Genomic DNA, 17194 nt, shown 5'->3' on the forward strand with positions numbered 1-17194 from the left:
TTTTTGCACTATAAGTTAAAAAATACCGGAAATTCTGTAAAAAAAAAAAAAAAATTCTAATTCGTTTTTTTTTTCATAAATTTTGGCCAAATTTTATACTGCTACATATCTATGATAAAAATAATCCAAGTCGGTGTATAATATTTGGTCTGTGTGAAAATTATAGAGTCTACAAGCTATGGTGCCATTCACTGAAATTGATCACACCTGAAGTACTGAAAGCCTAGCTCATTTCTTGAGTATTAGTCTTAAGCTTGTGCACACTTATGCAGCCATATTATTTTTATTTTTTTTTTATTTTTACTTTAGCTTTTTATTGTGTTGCATCATTTCCTAAATTATTTATTTCAGCATGTATTGTCTTTACCAGGAAATTATTTAGAAGTTGATTGTGGTTTGCCATAATTAATACTTGTCTCTAGTTTTTTATGGAAGAATAAAGGAGTGGTTTGAGTTTCTTCTCAATGCATGTGAAGAAGTTGTCACAACCTGTGTTCACAGTGGTCATTGTCGTCGGCCCCATTATGCTGCTGTTCCCTAAGCCTCTTCTTTGTTCTATGGACTTTTTCCCTTTCCCAGTTAATTCTTATTATTTCGGTTTTACGTACTGAAATGAGTGATTGATTGGGAGACATCTTTTAGAGAATGTGGTTGAGAATGAAAAAGATCAACTCATTTATCCAAATAGTGAGCTGCCAACTCCAAGCAGATGTTGGAGACTCGGTGTATTCATAAAAAAAATAAAAATAATTCTATGCACATTATAAAATCTTGAGGAAATGTAAAATTTATGTTGTCTGCGGTAACCAATTAGATGTCATTCTTATTTTTTACGTATCTTAAGTATCTTCATCGGCTTAAGCAAAAAATACACAGAAAAGATTCTTCTAAGGAATTAGGGTAGAAATGGTTTCTGTGAAAAATATAGTGGTTAACAATAGGGGATGGTTACTACCTTTGAAATATGAGATGGCCAACCTTCCACAGATAATAACAGTAATTCTTATTTCAGCAAGAATACTGGCGGATTGTTGACCAGAAGTCTTGCCACGTAGCTGTGCATTGCGGAAAGGTCGACACAAACACTCATGGAAGTGGATTTCCTGTGGGTAAAGCAGAACCCTTTTCAAGGTGAGATGATTATCCCATGCTTGTCCACAATAACATGGGAAATCAACAATATTTTACATTCTAGTGTCCTTTTTCTTGTATTTTTGTAGGCATGGATGGAATCTCACAGTCCTTCCTAATAATTCAGGATCCATCCTGCGACACCTTGGTGCTGTGCCTGGTAAGTGATTTATGCTTATGCTATAACCTCAGTTATTGTAAGAGTAATACACTTTTTTGTTAGAACTTTCATTATGATGTGGCATATGGCTAACCCGTCACAGCAAAGGCATTACCTGTTGAATAAAATCAATTTTAGAATGTGATTCTGAACAATAGTTCCCTTGGTTTAAATTATTGTACCTTATGAGAAATTATAACCCAACATCCTATTCCCAATGCACATGTTTCTGTAGAAATGGCTGTGCATATAATTGGGTGCTGAAGTGACCACTGGCTGGAACTGTGTATAGTCAGAGCAAGAGAATGTCACCAGCACACCATGGATTTCCAGAACGAGTCCAAAGCTTTATTTAATGATCTCACTGTTACAGCAGATAGCTACGTTTCTGAGCCTCGCAGGACCCCTTCATCATCTGCTGTAACCATGTGATTGTAGAATAAAGCTTTGGACTTGTTCTGGAGATCCATGGTGTGCTGGAGACAGTTTCTTGCTCTTGTTATGAGAAATTAGGTTTCGTGTCCTTTGGTCTACTATTCTCTGTTACATTTTCTCTTCTGTATTCAGTGATGTACCTTTATTCCTTATAGTACAGTTTGTTACTCCTTATCGTGGAAGTGACCGTATAAATGTTTTGGATATCCTGAGCCTTAATAAAATTGCACATGGGAGGTACGGGTCCATTTAACAATAATGTTTAAAGCTAAATTCTGGGGAAATGCCAAAATTACCATTGTAGTGTGACTGCCCTCAAACTTCAAAAATGGTATACTTTTTTTTTTTTACTCAACTTATTCCTTGGATCCCCAGCTGCATACACCTTCCTCTTCCCTGCAGTTCTCTGGATTGTGGGCCGGCCCTTGGTGTCCTCACAATGCAGGACTGCTGGTCTTTCCTTGTACATGATGATGTCAGAGCAGTTGCAACCAACAGAGCAGTGAAAAGAAGTAGCTTTAGGTGACCTGCCCCACAGAGCAGAAGAAGCCTGTTAGAGTGAGGTATAAGTTACCGTAAGTAAAACTGCTTTTAATTGTTCCCCTAGGGAAAAAAAATAAGCATTTTGCTCTCACAGTGCAGGGGAAGCCCCACTAGAGTAGTTGTGTCATTTCAACTTTTCAGCTGTATTAAAGGTTCAGCTAGTGGCGGCCCATCCATAGGGGGCGCCCGGGCGCCGCCCCCCTCCCATAGTGTAAAAAAAAAAAGTAAAAAAATTAAAAACGGGCCCTTTAAGACATAAAAAAAACCCCATCATTTAACAATTTAACATGGTGTACTGTGGCGCCGATCGCAGTGAACTATGAGAAGCGCCACGTCGATGCAATCACAAGATTGCATCCATGGCGCTTCATTTGCGGGTTAAAAACCTGCCTTGCGGCGCACTATAGAACGCCGACTAACTTCCGCCCGTAAAATCACTGTGATTCTACGGGCGGGAGCATTGTCATTCAAGGATAGGCAGGTCGCTTCCGGCTTTCGGCTGCTTCACGATACCCGGAAGTGAAGTCGGTAGCTCCGTTCCTCAGCCCGAGCGTAGCTGCAAGACAGTGAGGTGAGTGGCATAATTGCTGTCTCTGGGAAAAAAATTAAATAATTAATTTACAAATGATAATTAATTGCCAAATGCACCCCGGCTGGCCTAAGCCTTTACTAGACCACTGTGTTGTGTGCTGTGCAGGAATTATTATTAGAGCAATTTGTAAAAGAAACAATATAATTGAATGCTTCTTGCAGGAGGATCACATCATGCCATGCGGTATTATTCTTATTCAGCAAACTGCAAAGTAATGGTTTGCTCTGTTGCTTGTTGTTAATTTGCTGGCAAAGACATTTTTATAAATCTTTTTTGCATTTTCGTGTAAATATGAGATCTGAGGACTTTTTGACCCCCCCAGATCTCCTATTTAAGACAACCTGTCATGCTTTTTTCTATTACAAGGAATGTTTACATTCCTTGTAATAGGAATAAAAGTGACACCATTTATTTTTTAAACTGTGAAAAAATAAATATACTAAATAAAAAAAAAAAAAAAAGATTTTTAAAGCACCCAGTCACGACGATCTCGCGTGCATAAGCGAACGCATACGTGAGTACTGTGCCGGGCCGCCCGCATATGAAAACAGTGGTCAAACCACACATGTGAGGTATCGCCGCGATCGTTAGACTGAGATCAATAATTCTAGCCCTAGACCTCCTCTATAACGTAAAAGATGCAACCTGTAGAATTTTTTAAACTATGGGTGGATGGAAGTGGAATATAGGGGACGGATTGGGTGGATTATATAAGGGGCGTGGTTTATGAGAAGTGGGAGGGATCAAAAATGATGGGCAGGGTCTGGCGCCCCCCATCCAAAAACTTCACCAGCCGCCACTGGGTTCAGCTTTAAAAAAAATAACAAACATGTCATACTTACCTGCTCTATGCAGTGGTTTTGCACAGAGCAGCCCTGATTCTCTTCTTCTTGCGTCACCCACCAGCATCCGTGGCTCTTCCCCCTTAGCCAATAGCACTTGCGGGCACTTGTGCGTGCTCTCTTCCAAGCCCTGCTCTATGCATCCATATGACACACAGAGCTGCGGCTCGGCCCCACTCTGCCACTCGCTCTCTCTTCGTTGGCTCACTGGCTGTGATTGACAGCAGTGGGAACCAATAGCTCTTCCTGCTGTTTCTCCAATGAGGGGAGAGAGTCCTGTGACAGCCAGGGCTCTTGTGCACATCGCTGGATTTAGAGGAAGCTGAGGTGAGTATAAGGGGGGCTGTGGGGGTGGGGGAACAGCACACCGAAGATTTTTAACCTTCATGCATAGAATGTATGAAGGTAAACTTTCAGCCTTTTCAACCACTTTAAAGTTTGTGTGTTTTTTGTTTGTTTTTTCATTGAGAAAAGAAGTGTTATATCACCAGTCTTGTGTTTTTTCTGTTTGGGTCCCTGCTAGCAGGATTTACCCTCTTTATCCTGGTGATTATTTTCTCCATTATAGAAAGTGATGGGAAATTCAAAATTTTTGATTTGTCACGAGAGCAGGAGGTGAAGGGAATTAAATAGGGACACTTGTGGTGGCAAGTGCTGGTGACAGCTGTCCAAGAGAGACAATTGTCTCCCCTGTTTTGGAGAGATTTGCTTCAACTTCCCTATCTGTCTCTGGGACAGGAAGTAAAGAGAAATCCTCCTGATGGAACACGGATGGAAAAAAGAAAAAAAAAAAAAAAACAGACAAGGGGTCTGACCTATTCTTTTGTCCAAAACCAAAAAGAAAGCTACTTTACATGCACTTAGTTCTGAATTAACCAGTACTGAATGATAACATTGTTGGAATACCACATTCATGAATTAAGTATGTTGTATGATCATTTCTGTGTAGCAAGTGAATGGTGCAGGATACTGCAGAGCCTGTTATTTAAGTGGTATTAAACCCAAAAGCATACATTTATTATATTTGCAGCTTACCAATTCTTAGATGTGATGGCTGAATTTTTCTTTTTAGGCTTATTTTCTTCTATTTTCATCTGGTGATGCAGCCAATAACTCTGTTGTTTTTCAAAAGAACAAGCACTTCTGCAAATTTAACATTTGGAGTGTTTCAACAAGCCATTTACCACTGACAGGGGTGCTTACAATGATCAGCTTGTATTTATGTAAAACCTTTATTCAAAAAAGTAAAAACAGTTTGCTGTAACTGCTTAGAAAGTATTAGCTGGAGTTTGGCTTCAATTTGTTAGTTCATTTAAATCTGCCAGTACATTGAACACTCCACTTCCCCAAGACTGACAATGCTGATGTCCAAAGGTGCCCCGTTACGCCTTCATCCAGAGTGGAGGCACTCTAATGCAGGTGTTACTGGCTAGATCACCAGGTAAAAACATAGGAAAAAAGCCTTAAAAAAAAGAAAATGAATGCAGCCACCACATCTGATTGGCAAACTGTAATATATTACATTTTTGGTTTGGCATTTAACATTGCTTTAAGGGTAGACTTTTTTTCTTTTTTTTTTTTATGAAGTAATGAGTAACGCCTGCAAAAAATAGCTTTCAGAGAAAATCGACAATGGTGCCAATTTTTAATAAACACAAATGAAAATATTGTTTTCCAGCTTGATTTTTGCGGGTTGTGAATCTAGAGTTGCAATCGCCCTTTTGATTTACTAGCATCAGCATGTCATTTTGAAATGAATTAAAACCTTGGTATTGATGTGTCCATTATTTGAGCTTTGTAGCGAAGTGACCGAGTTTCCAATGATACCTCTGTTTATTATTACCGTATATACCGTATATACTCGAGTATAGGCCGACCCGAGTATAAGCCGAGGCCCCCAATTTACCCCCAAAAAACTGTAAAACTTATTGACTCGTGTATAAGCCGAGGGTGAGACATGGCTGTCCATCCCTGTGTGTCCGTCCATCCCTGTGTGTGTGTCCGTCCATCCATCCCTGTGTGTGTGTCCATCCATCCATCCATCCCTGTGTGTGTATCCATCCATCCATCCATCCCTGTGTGTGTGTGTGTGTGTGTGTGTGTGTGTATCCATCCATCCATCCATCCATCCCTGTGTGTGTGTGTGTGTGTGTGTGTATCCATCCATCCATCCATCCATCCCTGTGTGTGTGTGTGTGTGTGTGTGTATCCATCCATCCATCCATCCATCCCTGTGTGTGTGTGTGTGTGTGTGTGTGTGTGTGTGTGTGTGTGTGTGTGTGTGTGTGTGTCCGTGCAGCCTTGTGTGTGTGTCCAGCCTACCTGTGTCCCAAGCCTCCGTCCCGAGCCGCCGTCGTCCCGAGCCTCCTCCGTCCCGTGCCGTGCCTCCTCCGTGCCGTGCCTCCTCCGTCCCGTGTCTCCTCCGTCCCGTGCCGTGCCTCCTCCGTCCCGTGCCTCCTCCGTCCCGTGCCGATGGATCGCCGCTCTTCTCGGCGGCCATTCTACAATTCAAAATTCCGCCTCCGCCTGTGATAGGCGGAACACTCAATTTCCCAGCAGCCTGTGTTCCGCCTATCACGGACATCCTCTCATACTCGTCCGTAGTATGAGAATGAGCGGATGTCCGTGATAGGCGGAACACTGACTGCTGGGAAATTCAGTGTTCCGCCTATCACAGGCGGAGGCGGAGAAGGAGGCGCGGCTTTTGAAAATTAATGTCCGCCGTCTGTCTGCTCGATACGCTGATCGAGCAGTCAGACAGCGGCGACTCGAGTATAAGCCGAGGGGGCACTTTCAGCCTCAAAAAAGAGGCTGAAAATCTCGGCTTATACTCGAGTATATACGGTACTCGAGTATAGGCCGACCCGAATATAAGCCGAGGCCCCCAATTTACCCCCAAAAAACTGGAAAACTTATTGACTCGTGTATAAGCCGAGGGTGAGACATGGCTGTCCATCCCTGTGTGTGTGTCCGTCCATCCCTGTGTGTCCATCCATCCCTGTGTGTGTGTCCGTCCATCCATCCCTGTGTGTGTATCCATCCATCCATCCATCCATCCCTGTGTGTGTGTGTGTGTGTGTGTATCCATCCATCCATCCATCCCTGTGTGTGTGTGTGTGTATCCATCCATCCATCCATCCCTGTGTGTGTGTGTGTGTGTGTGTGTGTGTGTGTGTCCGTGCAGCCTTGTGTGTGTGTGTGTGTGTGTGTGTGTGTGTGTGTGTCCGTGCAGCCTTGTGTGTGTGTCCAGCCTACCTGTGTCCCAAGCCTCCGTCCCGAGCCTCCTCCGACCCGTGCCGTGCCTCCTCCGTCCCGTGCCTCCTCCGTCCCGTGCCGTGCCTCCTCCTTCCCGTGCCTCCTCCGTCCCGTGCCGTGCCGATGGATCGCCGCTCTTCTCGGCGGCCATTCTACAATTCAAAATTCCGCCTCCGCCTGTGATAGGCGGAACACTCAATTTCCCAGCAGCCTGTGTTCCGCCTATCACGGACATCCTCTCATACTCGTCCGTAGTATGAGAATGAGCGGATGTCCGTGATAGGTGGAACACTGACTGCTGGGAAATTCAGTGTTCCGCCTATCGGAGGCGGAGAAGGAGGCGCGGCTTTTAAATTTTAATGTCCGCCGTCTGTCTGCTCGATACGCTGATCGAGCAGTCAGACAGCGGTGACTCGAGTATAAGCCGAGGGGGCACTTTCAGCCTCAAAAAAGAGGCTGAAAATCTCGGCTTATACTCGAGTATATACGGTACATTGAAAATGTATATATTATTCCATTTGTGATTCTTGTTTATTTGTCTTCTTCAGGAGTAACAATTCCTTGGCTTAATATCGGCATGGTCTTTTCTACCTCATGCTGGTCTCGAGACCAAAATCACCTTCCGTATATTGACTACTTACACACTGGTGCTGATTGCATTTGGTAAGCACATCCACATGTCCTGGTTATTAAACGCCTACTGCCTGCATTATGTTTTTTCTTATTCTGTTGTTTTTGTTACTGGGAAATATCTGTATGATTGTACAATGTTGTGTATGTCTACTTCTCTCATAGCTTACTATATTACCTCAAAGTAAACTTTGTAGGGAATCCATTATAAGGTATGCTGAGCTTTTTATAAAAACAAACTAGGGTTGTACTGATACTGGTATCGGTGCCGATACTAAGCATTTGCATTGGTACTCATGCAAATGTTCCAATACCTGAAACTGATACTTTCAGGCTCGGTTCATTCAGCTGTCAACAGGATTCCCCCACTGACAGCTGAAATGTTAAAAAGAAAAGCCAGCAATTATCGGTTGTTAAAGAACGGGGCCGCCTTAACAACCAATTTCTCATTCAGCTGTTAGTGGGGTTTCCCTGTTAACAGCTAAAGTGTAAACGAAGTCCCGGCAATTGAAGCTGTCAAAAAAAAAAAAGAAGCTGGGGAATGTTTATCAACAACATTACTCAGCTGCTAAAACAGCGAGATACAAAAAAAAACAATGTTTTTTTTTTATCTGTTTCTTCATCTACAGATCAAAGGGATCAACTTCCATCTGCAGATGAAGTCAGTTTAAAGCAACCTGTCAAATAAAAATAAAAAATGATTTCCCTCTCATTCATACTTACCTAAGTGGATGCAGCATTGGCCCTCCAGCGTCTCTTACACTAAGAACCAAACGATCAAACATCGTCAATCACTCGTTTTCAGAGCTCCATAAGCAGAGAGCTGTAGACTGTCAGTCACAGCTCTCTGCTCTGCTCCCTTCTCGCTCACTAGAGCGCTGGGCTGTGGAGGGGGCGGGGGCAGCCAGCTCAGGCTCTTAGCAGCTCACTGAGAGGCTGAGTCGGGTGTCAGTCCAGGCACCTGGCGGATCCAGACTTTATTGTCTCAATGACACTGTGCCTGGACTGACATCCCTGACGTCAGCAGAGAGCGGATTTCAGCCAGCTCTCTGCTGAGAACGGGTCACAGTGCAACTACACTTCTGTTGATCCATAGGAGTACAGCCAAATGAGCTTTAGCTGAACTTGGTTACATAGTACATAGTTGCATAGTAGGTCAAGTCCAACCTATGTGTGTGATTATATGTCAGTATTACATTGTATATACTTGAATTAAATATTTCTCTGTTTTAACCCCTTATTAACCCTTTAATATTATCAGCCTTAATTAAAGAGGAAGTAAAGCCTCTTTAAAAAAATATGCTGTTCATACTAGCGCATAAAGAATTACTTACCTGAGATCGAAGCCCACACACCGGCCCTCGTTCGCCTCCTCCGACGTGTCATCTGTCCCGGAGTGACTTCTGGGTATCGCGGCTCAGGCGCTGCGACTGACCGGAGTTGCGATGTCACTCTGGTGCTGGCGCCGCCACAAACGGCACGCTCAGTGCGCCTGAGGTCTGCGGCACATGCGCCATAGACATCGGTGCTGCTACTTCTGCAAATATCTCCTAAACCTTTTAGGTTTGGGAGATATTTCTTGCACCTACAGCTAAGCTTTAATCTAGGCTTACCAATGGGTTCCCGGAAGTAAACAAAGCCTCGTTAGTGGCTGTCAGCATAGGATCGGTGAAAATTTTTTCACAATCTCATGCTTTCCAGCCTGGAGGAGAGCTGTGGGGTCTTATTGACTCCACATCTCTCCATAAAGAGGACCTGTCACAAATGATTCCTATTACAAGGGATGTTTACATTCATTGTAATAGGAATAAAAGTTATCGAAAAAAAAAAAAAATTTTGTAAAAATAAAGTAAAAAATAAAATAAAAAAATCATTTTTTAAAATGCCCCTGTCCCTGGTAGCTTGCGCTCAGAAGCGAACGCAAACGTTGGTCCCGCCCACATATGTAAAAGCCATTCAAACTACACATGTGAGGTATCGCTGCGTGCGTTAGAGCGCAAGCAATAATTCTAGATATCCTCTGTATCTCTAATTGTGTAACCTATAAAAAAAATTGAAAGCATCGCCTATGGAGATTTTTAAGTACTGAAGTTTGGCGTCATTCCATGAGTGTGCGCAATTTTAAAGCATGACATGTTGGGTATCTATTTACTCGGCTAACGTTACTGTTGTTTTTTTGAATCATGAAACTGTTTTTTTTTTCCAAAAAAAACGCGTTTGCAAAATTGTTGCAATACCATGCGAGATAAAACGTTGCAATGACCGCCATTCTATTCCCTAGGGTGTCTGCTAAAAAAAAAATATATAAAGTTTGGGGATTCTGAGTAATTTTCTAGCAAAAAAAGTATGATTTTTACATCTAGGAGAGGAGTGCCAGAATAGGCCCGGTATTGAAGTGGTTAACATATATTTACACATTTCACATGTAAATAAAATGAAAAAAGCGCAAAAATTAAAAAAAAAGAAATAAATGTATTTTATTTGTAAATAACTTTTTAATGCTTTGTACCATTGCTGACAGCCGAAGTGTAAACAAAACTGTTGCAGTAGGTATCGGTAAAAAAAAGTATCAGTACTCATAAAAAAATGGTATTGGTGCATCCCTAAAACAAACACATACAGCTAAATGATGTCCCTAGGCAAGGGTAAACTTTAACTGTGAGTACGCATATAATTTAGGCCTACAAAAACCTGTTTACACTAATAATTACAACTTTCTTTGACAACCAGCCTATGTGCAATAGGGCCTGCTTCACGCATTAATATCAAAGTGTAACGCAGCACTTTGAAAGCCTCTTGCAAATGTACACATTGTGTTAACAACCCAAGAAATTATGGACATGCCATATGTATACAAGATTACTGTCAGTTCTACCAAACAGATTAGAATTGTCCTTTAACTTTGATGGATATATATAGAACACTACATTATATAGAAAAGATGCATTGCCGACTGGTGCTAAACCCTTTTTGGTGGGGGGGGGGGGGTGTGAGGGCAGCAAACCCCCCCAACCCCCCCCCCCCCCCCCCGGATCTGCACTCAGCCTCTCCACGGTCCCCACTGCACTCGCCTTTCCACGGTCCTTCCATGGCTTCTTCGGTTTCTCTTCCTGGCCAACCCGATCTGCCTCCTGTCCTCACTGGCTGGGAGGAGAAGCCGGAATACGATAGCAAATATTGATTTGCTAGTGTCAGGCTCCAGTCATGTGGCTTGAAAAAGAAAAAAAAACTCATAGCAAGCTATGAGTCCGGCACCCTGCATGCACCCCGTATGCAAGCTAGGGGGGGAGCGCCTCCCCAGGTATAGAAAATATATGGATTACAACTCATTGGCTGATATAGTAGCAAAAAATATAGAGTAAATTCCTAATTGTTAATTCATTGAGAAAACCAAAAGAACTGATCTATTCTTCTTTTTATTTTATTTTTTATACAATGATTAATGGGTCAGTTCACTAAGAGATACACTGTTCAGACATAACTTTATAACCACCCACCTAATATTGAGTAGGTCCCCCTTTTGCCACCAAAAAAACGCTGATCCGTCAAGGCAGTGATACAACTAGAACTTGAAGCGCTTGAAGAAGGTATGCTGTGTTTCTTTGTTGTGTTCCTCAGACCAGTGCTGAACTATTTTTGGAGGGTGGCAGGGAGCATTATACTTCTGAAAAAGGCCACTGTCATCAGGGAATACTTTTTCTATGAAGGGGTGTACTTGGTCAGCAAAATGTTTGAGTAGGTGTCAAAGTAACATTCACGTGAATGGCAGGACCCCAGATTTCCCAGCAGAACATTGTCCAAAGCATCACACTGCCTCTGCTGACTTGACTTCTTTCCTTACTTTATCCTGGTGTAATTTCTTCCCCAGGTAAGCAATACAAAAGCATACAGCCATCCACAAAATGTAAAAGAAAATGTGATTCATCAGACCAGGCCACCTTCTCCCATGGCCCTGTGGTCCAGTTGTGATGCTCATGTGCCTATTGTAGGCGCTTTTGGCTGTGGACATGGGCCCGCTTGGCAGCCTGATCGTTCTGCAGCCACGCAGCCCCATACACAACAAACTGCAATGCTCATTTTTCTGCTTTTAATACATCAACTTTAGGAACTACATGTTTACTTACTACCTAAAATATTGCACCCACTTTCAAATGCCATGCCTGATCAGTGTAAATATCACATACATTGAGCCGGAGCTACAGGAAGTGACGACGTTCCACTGGGGACACCCAGAGGTCGTGAGATGCACGTGTTGATTGGGATAATGAGTTGAGCTTGCACTGGCTATAGTGGAGGCGGCTTGCAATTCTTTATAGCTGTTAAACCCTGGTGCAAGGCATATAGTATAGCTCCCTCTGTACTTCTGGCCTGCTATAGATATGAGAGCTGCAAGTCTCCTAGACTTTACTGCTAGTGCCACAGCCTCACCTCTTATGCCGTGTACACACGGCTGGATTTTTCGACAGCAAAGGTCCGATGGAACGAATCCGTCGGACAATTCGACCATGTGTGGGCTTTATCGGACCTTTGCTGTCGAAAAATTAGATGAACTTTAGATTTAGAATATGTCAAATCTTTCCAACGGACTCGAGTCCGGTCGAAAAATCAGTTTGTCTGTATGCTAGTCCGAATGAAAACCGATGCTAGGGCAGCTATTGGCTACTGGCTATGAACTTCCTTAATCTAGTCTGGTCATACGTCATCACGGTCGAATCCGTCGGACTTTGGTGTGATTGTGTGTAGGCAGGTCTGATTCGATGGAAGTCCGTTGAAAAGTCCTTTCAAAAATCTGACAGAATTCAGTCCGTCAAAGGCTGGTTGTGTGTACGCGGCATAAGCCTTTTACAGATCACTGTGTTCTTTCAATGGTTCATCAAGGTGATCCGGCAATGCATTACAAATGAGGACAGATAACAATTTTTTACACATCAAAACTCACACAAATCTCTGTGCCTGCGGTTCTCCTTGAATATTGTGACCTTGAACAGTTTTCTTTTGCATTGTAGGTATTGCATTCCTGCTGAGGAAGAGAGTAAACTTGACAAAGTGGTACACACTCTACTTCAAGCCAATGGTACTCCTGGTCTGCAAATGCTTGAAAGTAACGTCATGGTAAGTGTGTGCATTGGTGCAGTGTGTTGCCAAGGGGCCTGCTGCTTGCCATCATTTTTAACCCTGGTATTTTCAATTTATAGCTTTATATCGAGTCACTAGATTCCTTTGGCTCTTAAAGGATAAGTTCACCTTTTGTAACATTTTACATACTTGAGGTGATAGTAGCCGTATTAGTACAATTGTGACAGAGACAATGGGAGTACTGTCTGTGATACTTTTATTTGCACTAACATACAATTTTTCAGGAAAAGCTTTCAGGATATGTCCCCTTCTTCAAGGTCCAAGCAGTACTGATGCACAAATTTTCTTTTTTAGCAGAATGTTAAAATGTAAAAAAAAGAAAAATCTCTGAGGGAAAGGAAAAAAGAACAACAAATGCATACAAATCAATCTATATGGCAATGGTAATAAAGCTAGCAGCAGAGTTACTCCGCCTCCACAGCACAAACCCCTGCCCCCGATCCCCCATTCCACCATTTTGACAGCGAAAGTTGAATATTCTTCCCCAGCTCGCTGTCACCATCTAAATAAAATGTGGCTGTGCATGGCTCTGCCCGCTCAGCTGCATCATTCATTCACAGTGCTCTATGGGACATGGGAATGGGAAAACTACAAATCTGGACAGCCTTTGCAGCTGTCAGCTTGTAGTTCTCTATGAACTACCAGGACACTGTTGAGGGCTCTAGTATTTCATCGAGTTTCATTTTGTAACTGCATTCCCATATCAGAGGTATGGACAGACCGCTCCACAGACAATCTGTAGGACCGTGGCATTACACCCTTGATCTGCTGATCGAAGGTGCAATGCTTTACAGGCTCCTAACAAAAAAAATTAAAAATGCATATGTTTTTACCTGCTAAAAAATGTGCATTTATTATGTTTTTTTTTTTTGTAAGGGTGAACTTATCCTTTAAAATTTACCTTTCAGTAACTTGTACATAAATATGTTCCTTACATGTAAGAATATGCATCCACTGTAATATTATATTAAAAAGAAAATCTGTACTTGAGCTGGCTTTCAAAGGACTCAAGGTCTTCAAGGTGCACTTCAGGAAATCATTTTGAGTAAATAATGTGATCAACCACCTGCAGACAGAATGATAACATGTCCTTAGTCTCCCTCTCCGAGTCATCACTCACTGAGACAGTTGTAACACTGTAGTTATCTAGCAAGATACAGATCAAATGACTGGTGCAAGGGTGCTAATGTATTACTAAAGGCAATTTTTCTTTTAAATTAAAATAATAAACATGGTATTACCTGCTGTGTGCAATGGTATTGCACAGAGGGGCCCGAACCTCCTCTTCTGGGGTCCCGCACTGGCGATCTTGGCTACTCCTCTTTTTCCTTGTGCTCCCATAGCAAGTCTCTTGCTATGATTGCACACGTGCATGCTCATTCCCAAGCTTTGTTTGTGTATAGAGCCGCACTCCAGAGACACCCACAGTGGGGCTTGGCCCCACCCCCGCTTATGTTTGGGTGGGATGGGGGAATCCGTTGATCTCATTGTATGATTATGGCTAGCTTTAGACTTTAAAAAAGTAATATGACACTAAACTCCTGGTTTAAAAAAGAATCTATTCAAGTATGTATTTGTTACTCAAAGTTCCTTCTATTGATCCTGGCCTCTTTCACATCCCCGGATTTCCTTTTCTTTTGCTGCCATTTCATGTAAAATAGGTTACAAGGCAGTGAAGTAGTGAATATTTACGGATTATATTTTGAGAATAAGGATATTGTTTATTGTCACTTTAAGTACAAGTCTTACACCTAACAAGAAAAGAATTATCTGACCTTATGTCCGCTTTTAGACTGTGAAAGATTTGATTATTTTTTTTATCTGAATGAAGATGTTAATTGCACGTGCTCACATTCAATATCTGAAGAGTTGATTTGCTCTGGTATGTGCTGATAGGGTTGTTATCATTCTGAGTTATTGCATTGTGCCGTTATAGTGTGTTATACACAGTGGTATCAGATTTTGGACATGCCATTCTTGTCTTGAATTTTAGCTTGTTTTCTGGCAAGATTTACTGACTGCTGATGTTGTTTTTAAAGTCTACATGTAAATATTTTGAGGCTAATAATCGGTCAGTTTAAGGTTGGGTTCACAGGAGCTGCGACCGCTTCTTGCAGCATGGGGTCCAGTGCGTCTTGGTTCTCTGTTTCAGGTATGAATTGTGTCCAGATTTTTGCCTGAATTCGGACCTGAACTGGTGCCAAAGATGCACAGGACCCTTTTCCAGTGCGGACAGCGGCTGCCCCGGAGGTGTGTGAACTAGCTCCATTGAGAGCAGTTTCCTGTCATGTGAATTGGATGCGGAGAAACCTGGATAATGCTGTCATTCTGGCTTTCAATATAAGCAGTATCATCTTAAGAAATAGAAGTCAATGGGCAAAGTATGAAATTCAGTTTAAAAGTATATGTAAAACATATGCCCCTAGATCCCACAGTTCACCCTTTGCCTACCTGCGCTCATCAAATACAGGTAGTTGCTTTCTTCAGGTACCTGGGGGTGGTGGCCACACCAGATTCAAGGCAAAACTTGCACCGAAATCTCCTGCCCCTGCTAAAAAAAACATAAGTTGAAGTTCAATAGATGCAGTCAGCTCCCTCTTTCGGTGGTGGGGTGAGCAAATTTAATCAAAATGGTATGGGCACGGCAACTCCTGTATGTTTTCCACAACTTCTCAGTCTGGATTCCTAGAAAATGGTTCTAGGGTATAGAAACACAATTTAGGACGTTGATTTGGAAACGAGCCAGAATCGGGCTATTCACACTACATTATGGCAAGGATTCGGGGGGGGGGGCTTGGCAGTCCCACAACCTAGGATGTATTTTTTTTGGCAGCCCAATTCCCTGTTATTACTCTAGTTACTTCCCCGAATCCTGACTTAACTGCTCTTTCACATTTGAAAATGTGAAATTCCGGCCCGCCGCAAGTCTTCTAAGCTCTGGTGTACCTTGAAGCTCTTTGCATATAACAGCTATTTAAGCGGTACCCCAATATGAAATTGAATTGGAATTTTTATTTTGAGTTGGATAAACTGAAAGGATTTCAGTATTGGTGAGGGAAAGGTGTGAAATATGTAGTACAACTATATTCTGGTAGTACGTTGCTTTGCAGAGCTACAATCTGAATTTAAGCTTTTACAATTTTATCAATATCTTCAAGGCCAGCATGCTCTGCAGGCACAATCCCTCTTATCTGTTATGACATTGAAGGATTCTCCACTCACATCCAATGTTACTCAGTCTGCCCATAAACGGAGGATGATTTCTCACATTTCTGTGGCTCTCCTGGCCACCATTCAAAACCATGCTACCCTGTATTGTAGAAACCATTGGAAGCAGAATTTGGAAGAGATTAGCAGTGACATTTGGGACTCTGCACTGGAATCAATACCTGACATTTCCTTTTTGGCCTCTCATAAACTCACTCAATTGTTAATTTTGCATTGTGTTTATAGAACTCCAGCTAAGCCCTTTCAGTGGGGCAGATGAGACTCCCTTGACTGTCCCAAATGCAGTGTGCACAAGGGTGGTTTCATTCACATGATCTTGCGCTGCCCAAAATTGACTTAATATTGGGATAAGATATTGCAGACAGTCTCATTGGTGTGCCAACAGGTTATTCCACATGACCCATTGATTTGCTTGTTGGGTCCCCTGGATGCTGAGCTCTATTAACCTCGGGTGTATGTTTTGATTTTGAGACTTCTGCATCTTGTGAGAAAGTTAATTGCTAGGTATTGTCTTCTACCCTCCCCAACTAGAACTCACTGGGTGGATTATGTTCATTCCTTATTACTGAGGGAGCTTTTTGCTTACCAGCACTGCAGTGGTAAATTTCAAACCATTTGGCAGGGTTGGCTGGATGTACAAGAGCTAGCCCTACCACAGCTAGTCATGGATAGACTATTGGATAGATTGTTGCCGATGTAAAGGGTTCCTTTCATGTGTGTTTCAGGGTTCTTGGTTATATACCCTCCTGCTCTTTGGGAATTGTATATTGCTCTACTGGTAGCCTTAGTGGCATGTTGTATAAATGACCCGCTGTTGTGTCCCTAATGGTATGTTATCTGTAGCATCTAAAGGAATATTACTAGAGGATGTTCATGTTTCGTCTTTGTACAGAAATCTGTATGTGTATGCTGTGTAAGCAAGCAGCTTGCAATGGGTGCACCCAAGCAGGCTCATTCCCGAGCTGCGAGTCTGCATGTCTGTTGGAATTGAACCACACACAGCCACAGCCTGGCCCTGCCCCCTCTCTCTCCTCATTGGCTTGCTGGCAGTGATTGACAGCTGCGGGAGCCAATGGGAGAATCCCTGGAGAGCCAAGGCTCTCGTGCTCATTGCTGGATCGTGATGAGGCTCAGGTAAGTTTTAGTGGGGGCTTTCGGGGCTGCTGCAAAGAGAAGTTTTTTTACCTTCATGCATAGAATGCATGAAGGTAAAAAACTTTGAGCCTTTAGAACCACTTTAAT

The 17194-nt window shown here is 42.6% G+C and overlaps 1 protein-coding gene across 2 annotated transcripts in view; it reads left to right on the top strand.

Annotated features, from left to right (window-relative positions):
• The window catches only part of JARID2 (jumonji and AT-rich interaction domain containing 2), a 265758-nt gene that overhangs the window by 218604 nt on the left and 29960 nt on the right, over window positions 1-17194 (top strand). For both annotated transcript variants that reach the window (XM_077492225.1, XM_077492224.1), the window contains exons 10-13: window positions 1013-1131; window positions 1221-1291; window positions 7507-7621; window positions 12595-12700. In XM_077492225.1, coding sequence (XP_077348351.1) covers window positions 1013-1131; window positions 1221-1291; window positions 7507-7621; window positions 12595-12700 — 411 coding nt within the window. The remainder of the gene's footprint in view (window positions 1-1012; window positions 1132-1220; window positions 1292-7506; window positions 7622-12594; window positions 12701-17194) is intronic.

The sequence above is a fragment of the Lithobates pipiens genome, unplaced genomic scaffold (assembly GCF_037356315.1).
Source record: "Lithobates pipiens isolate NorthernLeopardFrog02 unplaced genomic scaffold, aLitPip1_a1.2 Scaffold_19, whole genome shotgun sequence".
Taxonomy (NCBI): domain Eukaryota; kingdom Metazoa; phylum Chordata; class Amphibia; order Anura; family Ranidae; genus Lithobates; species Lithobates pipiens.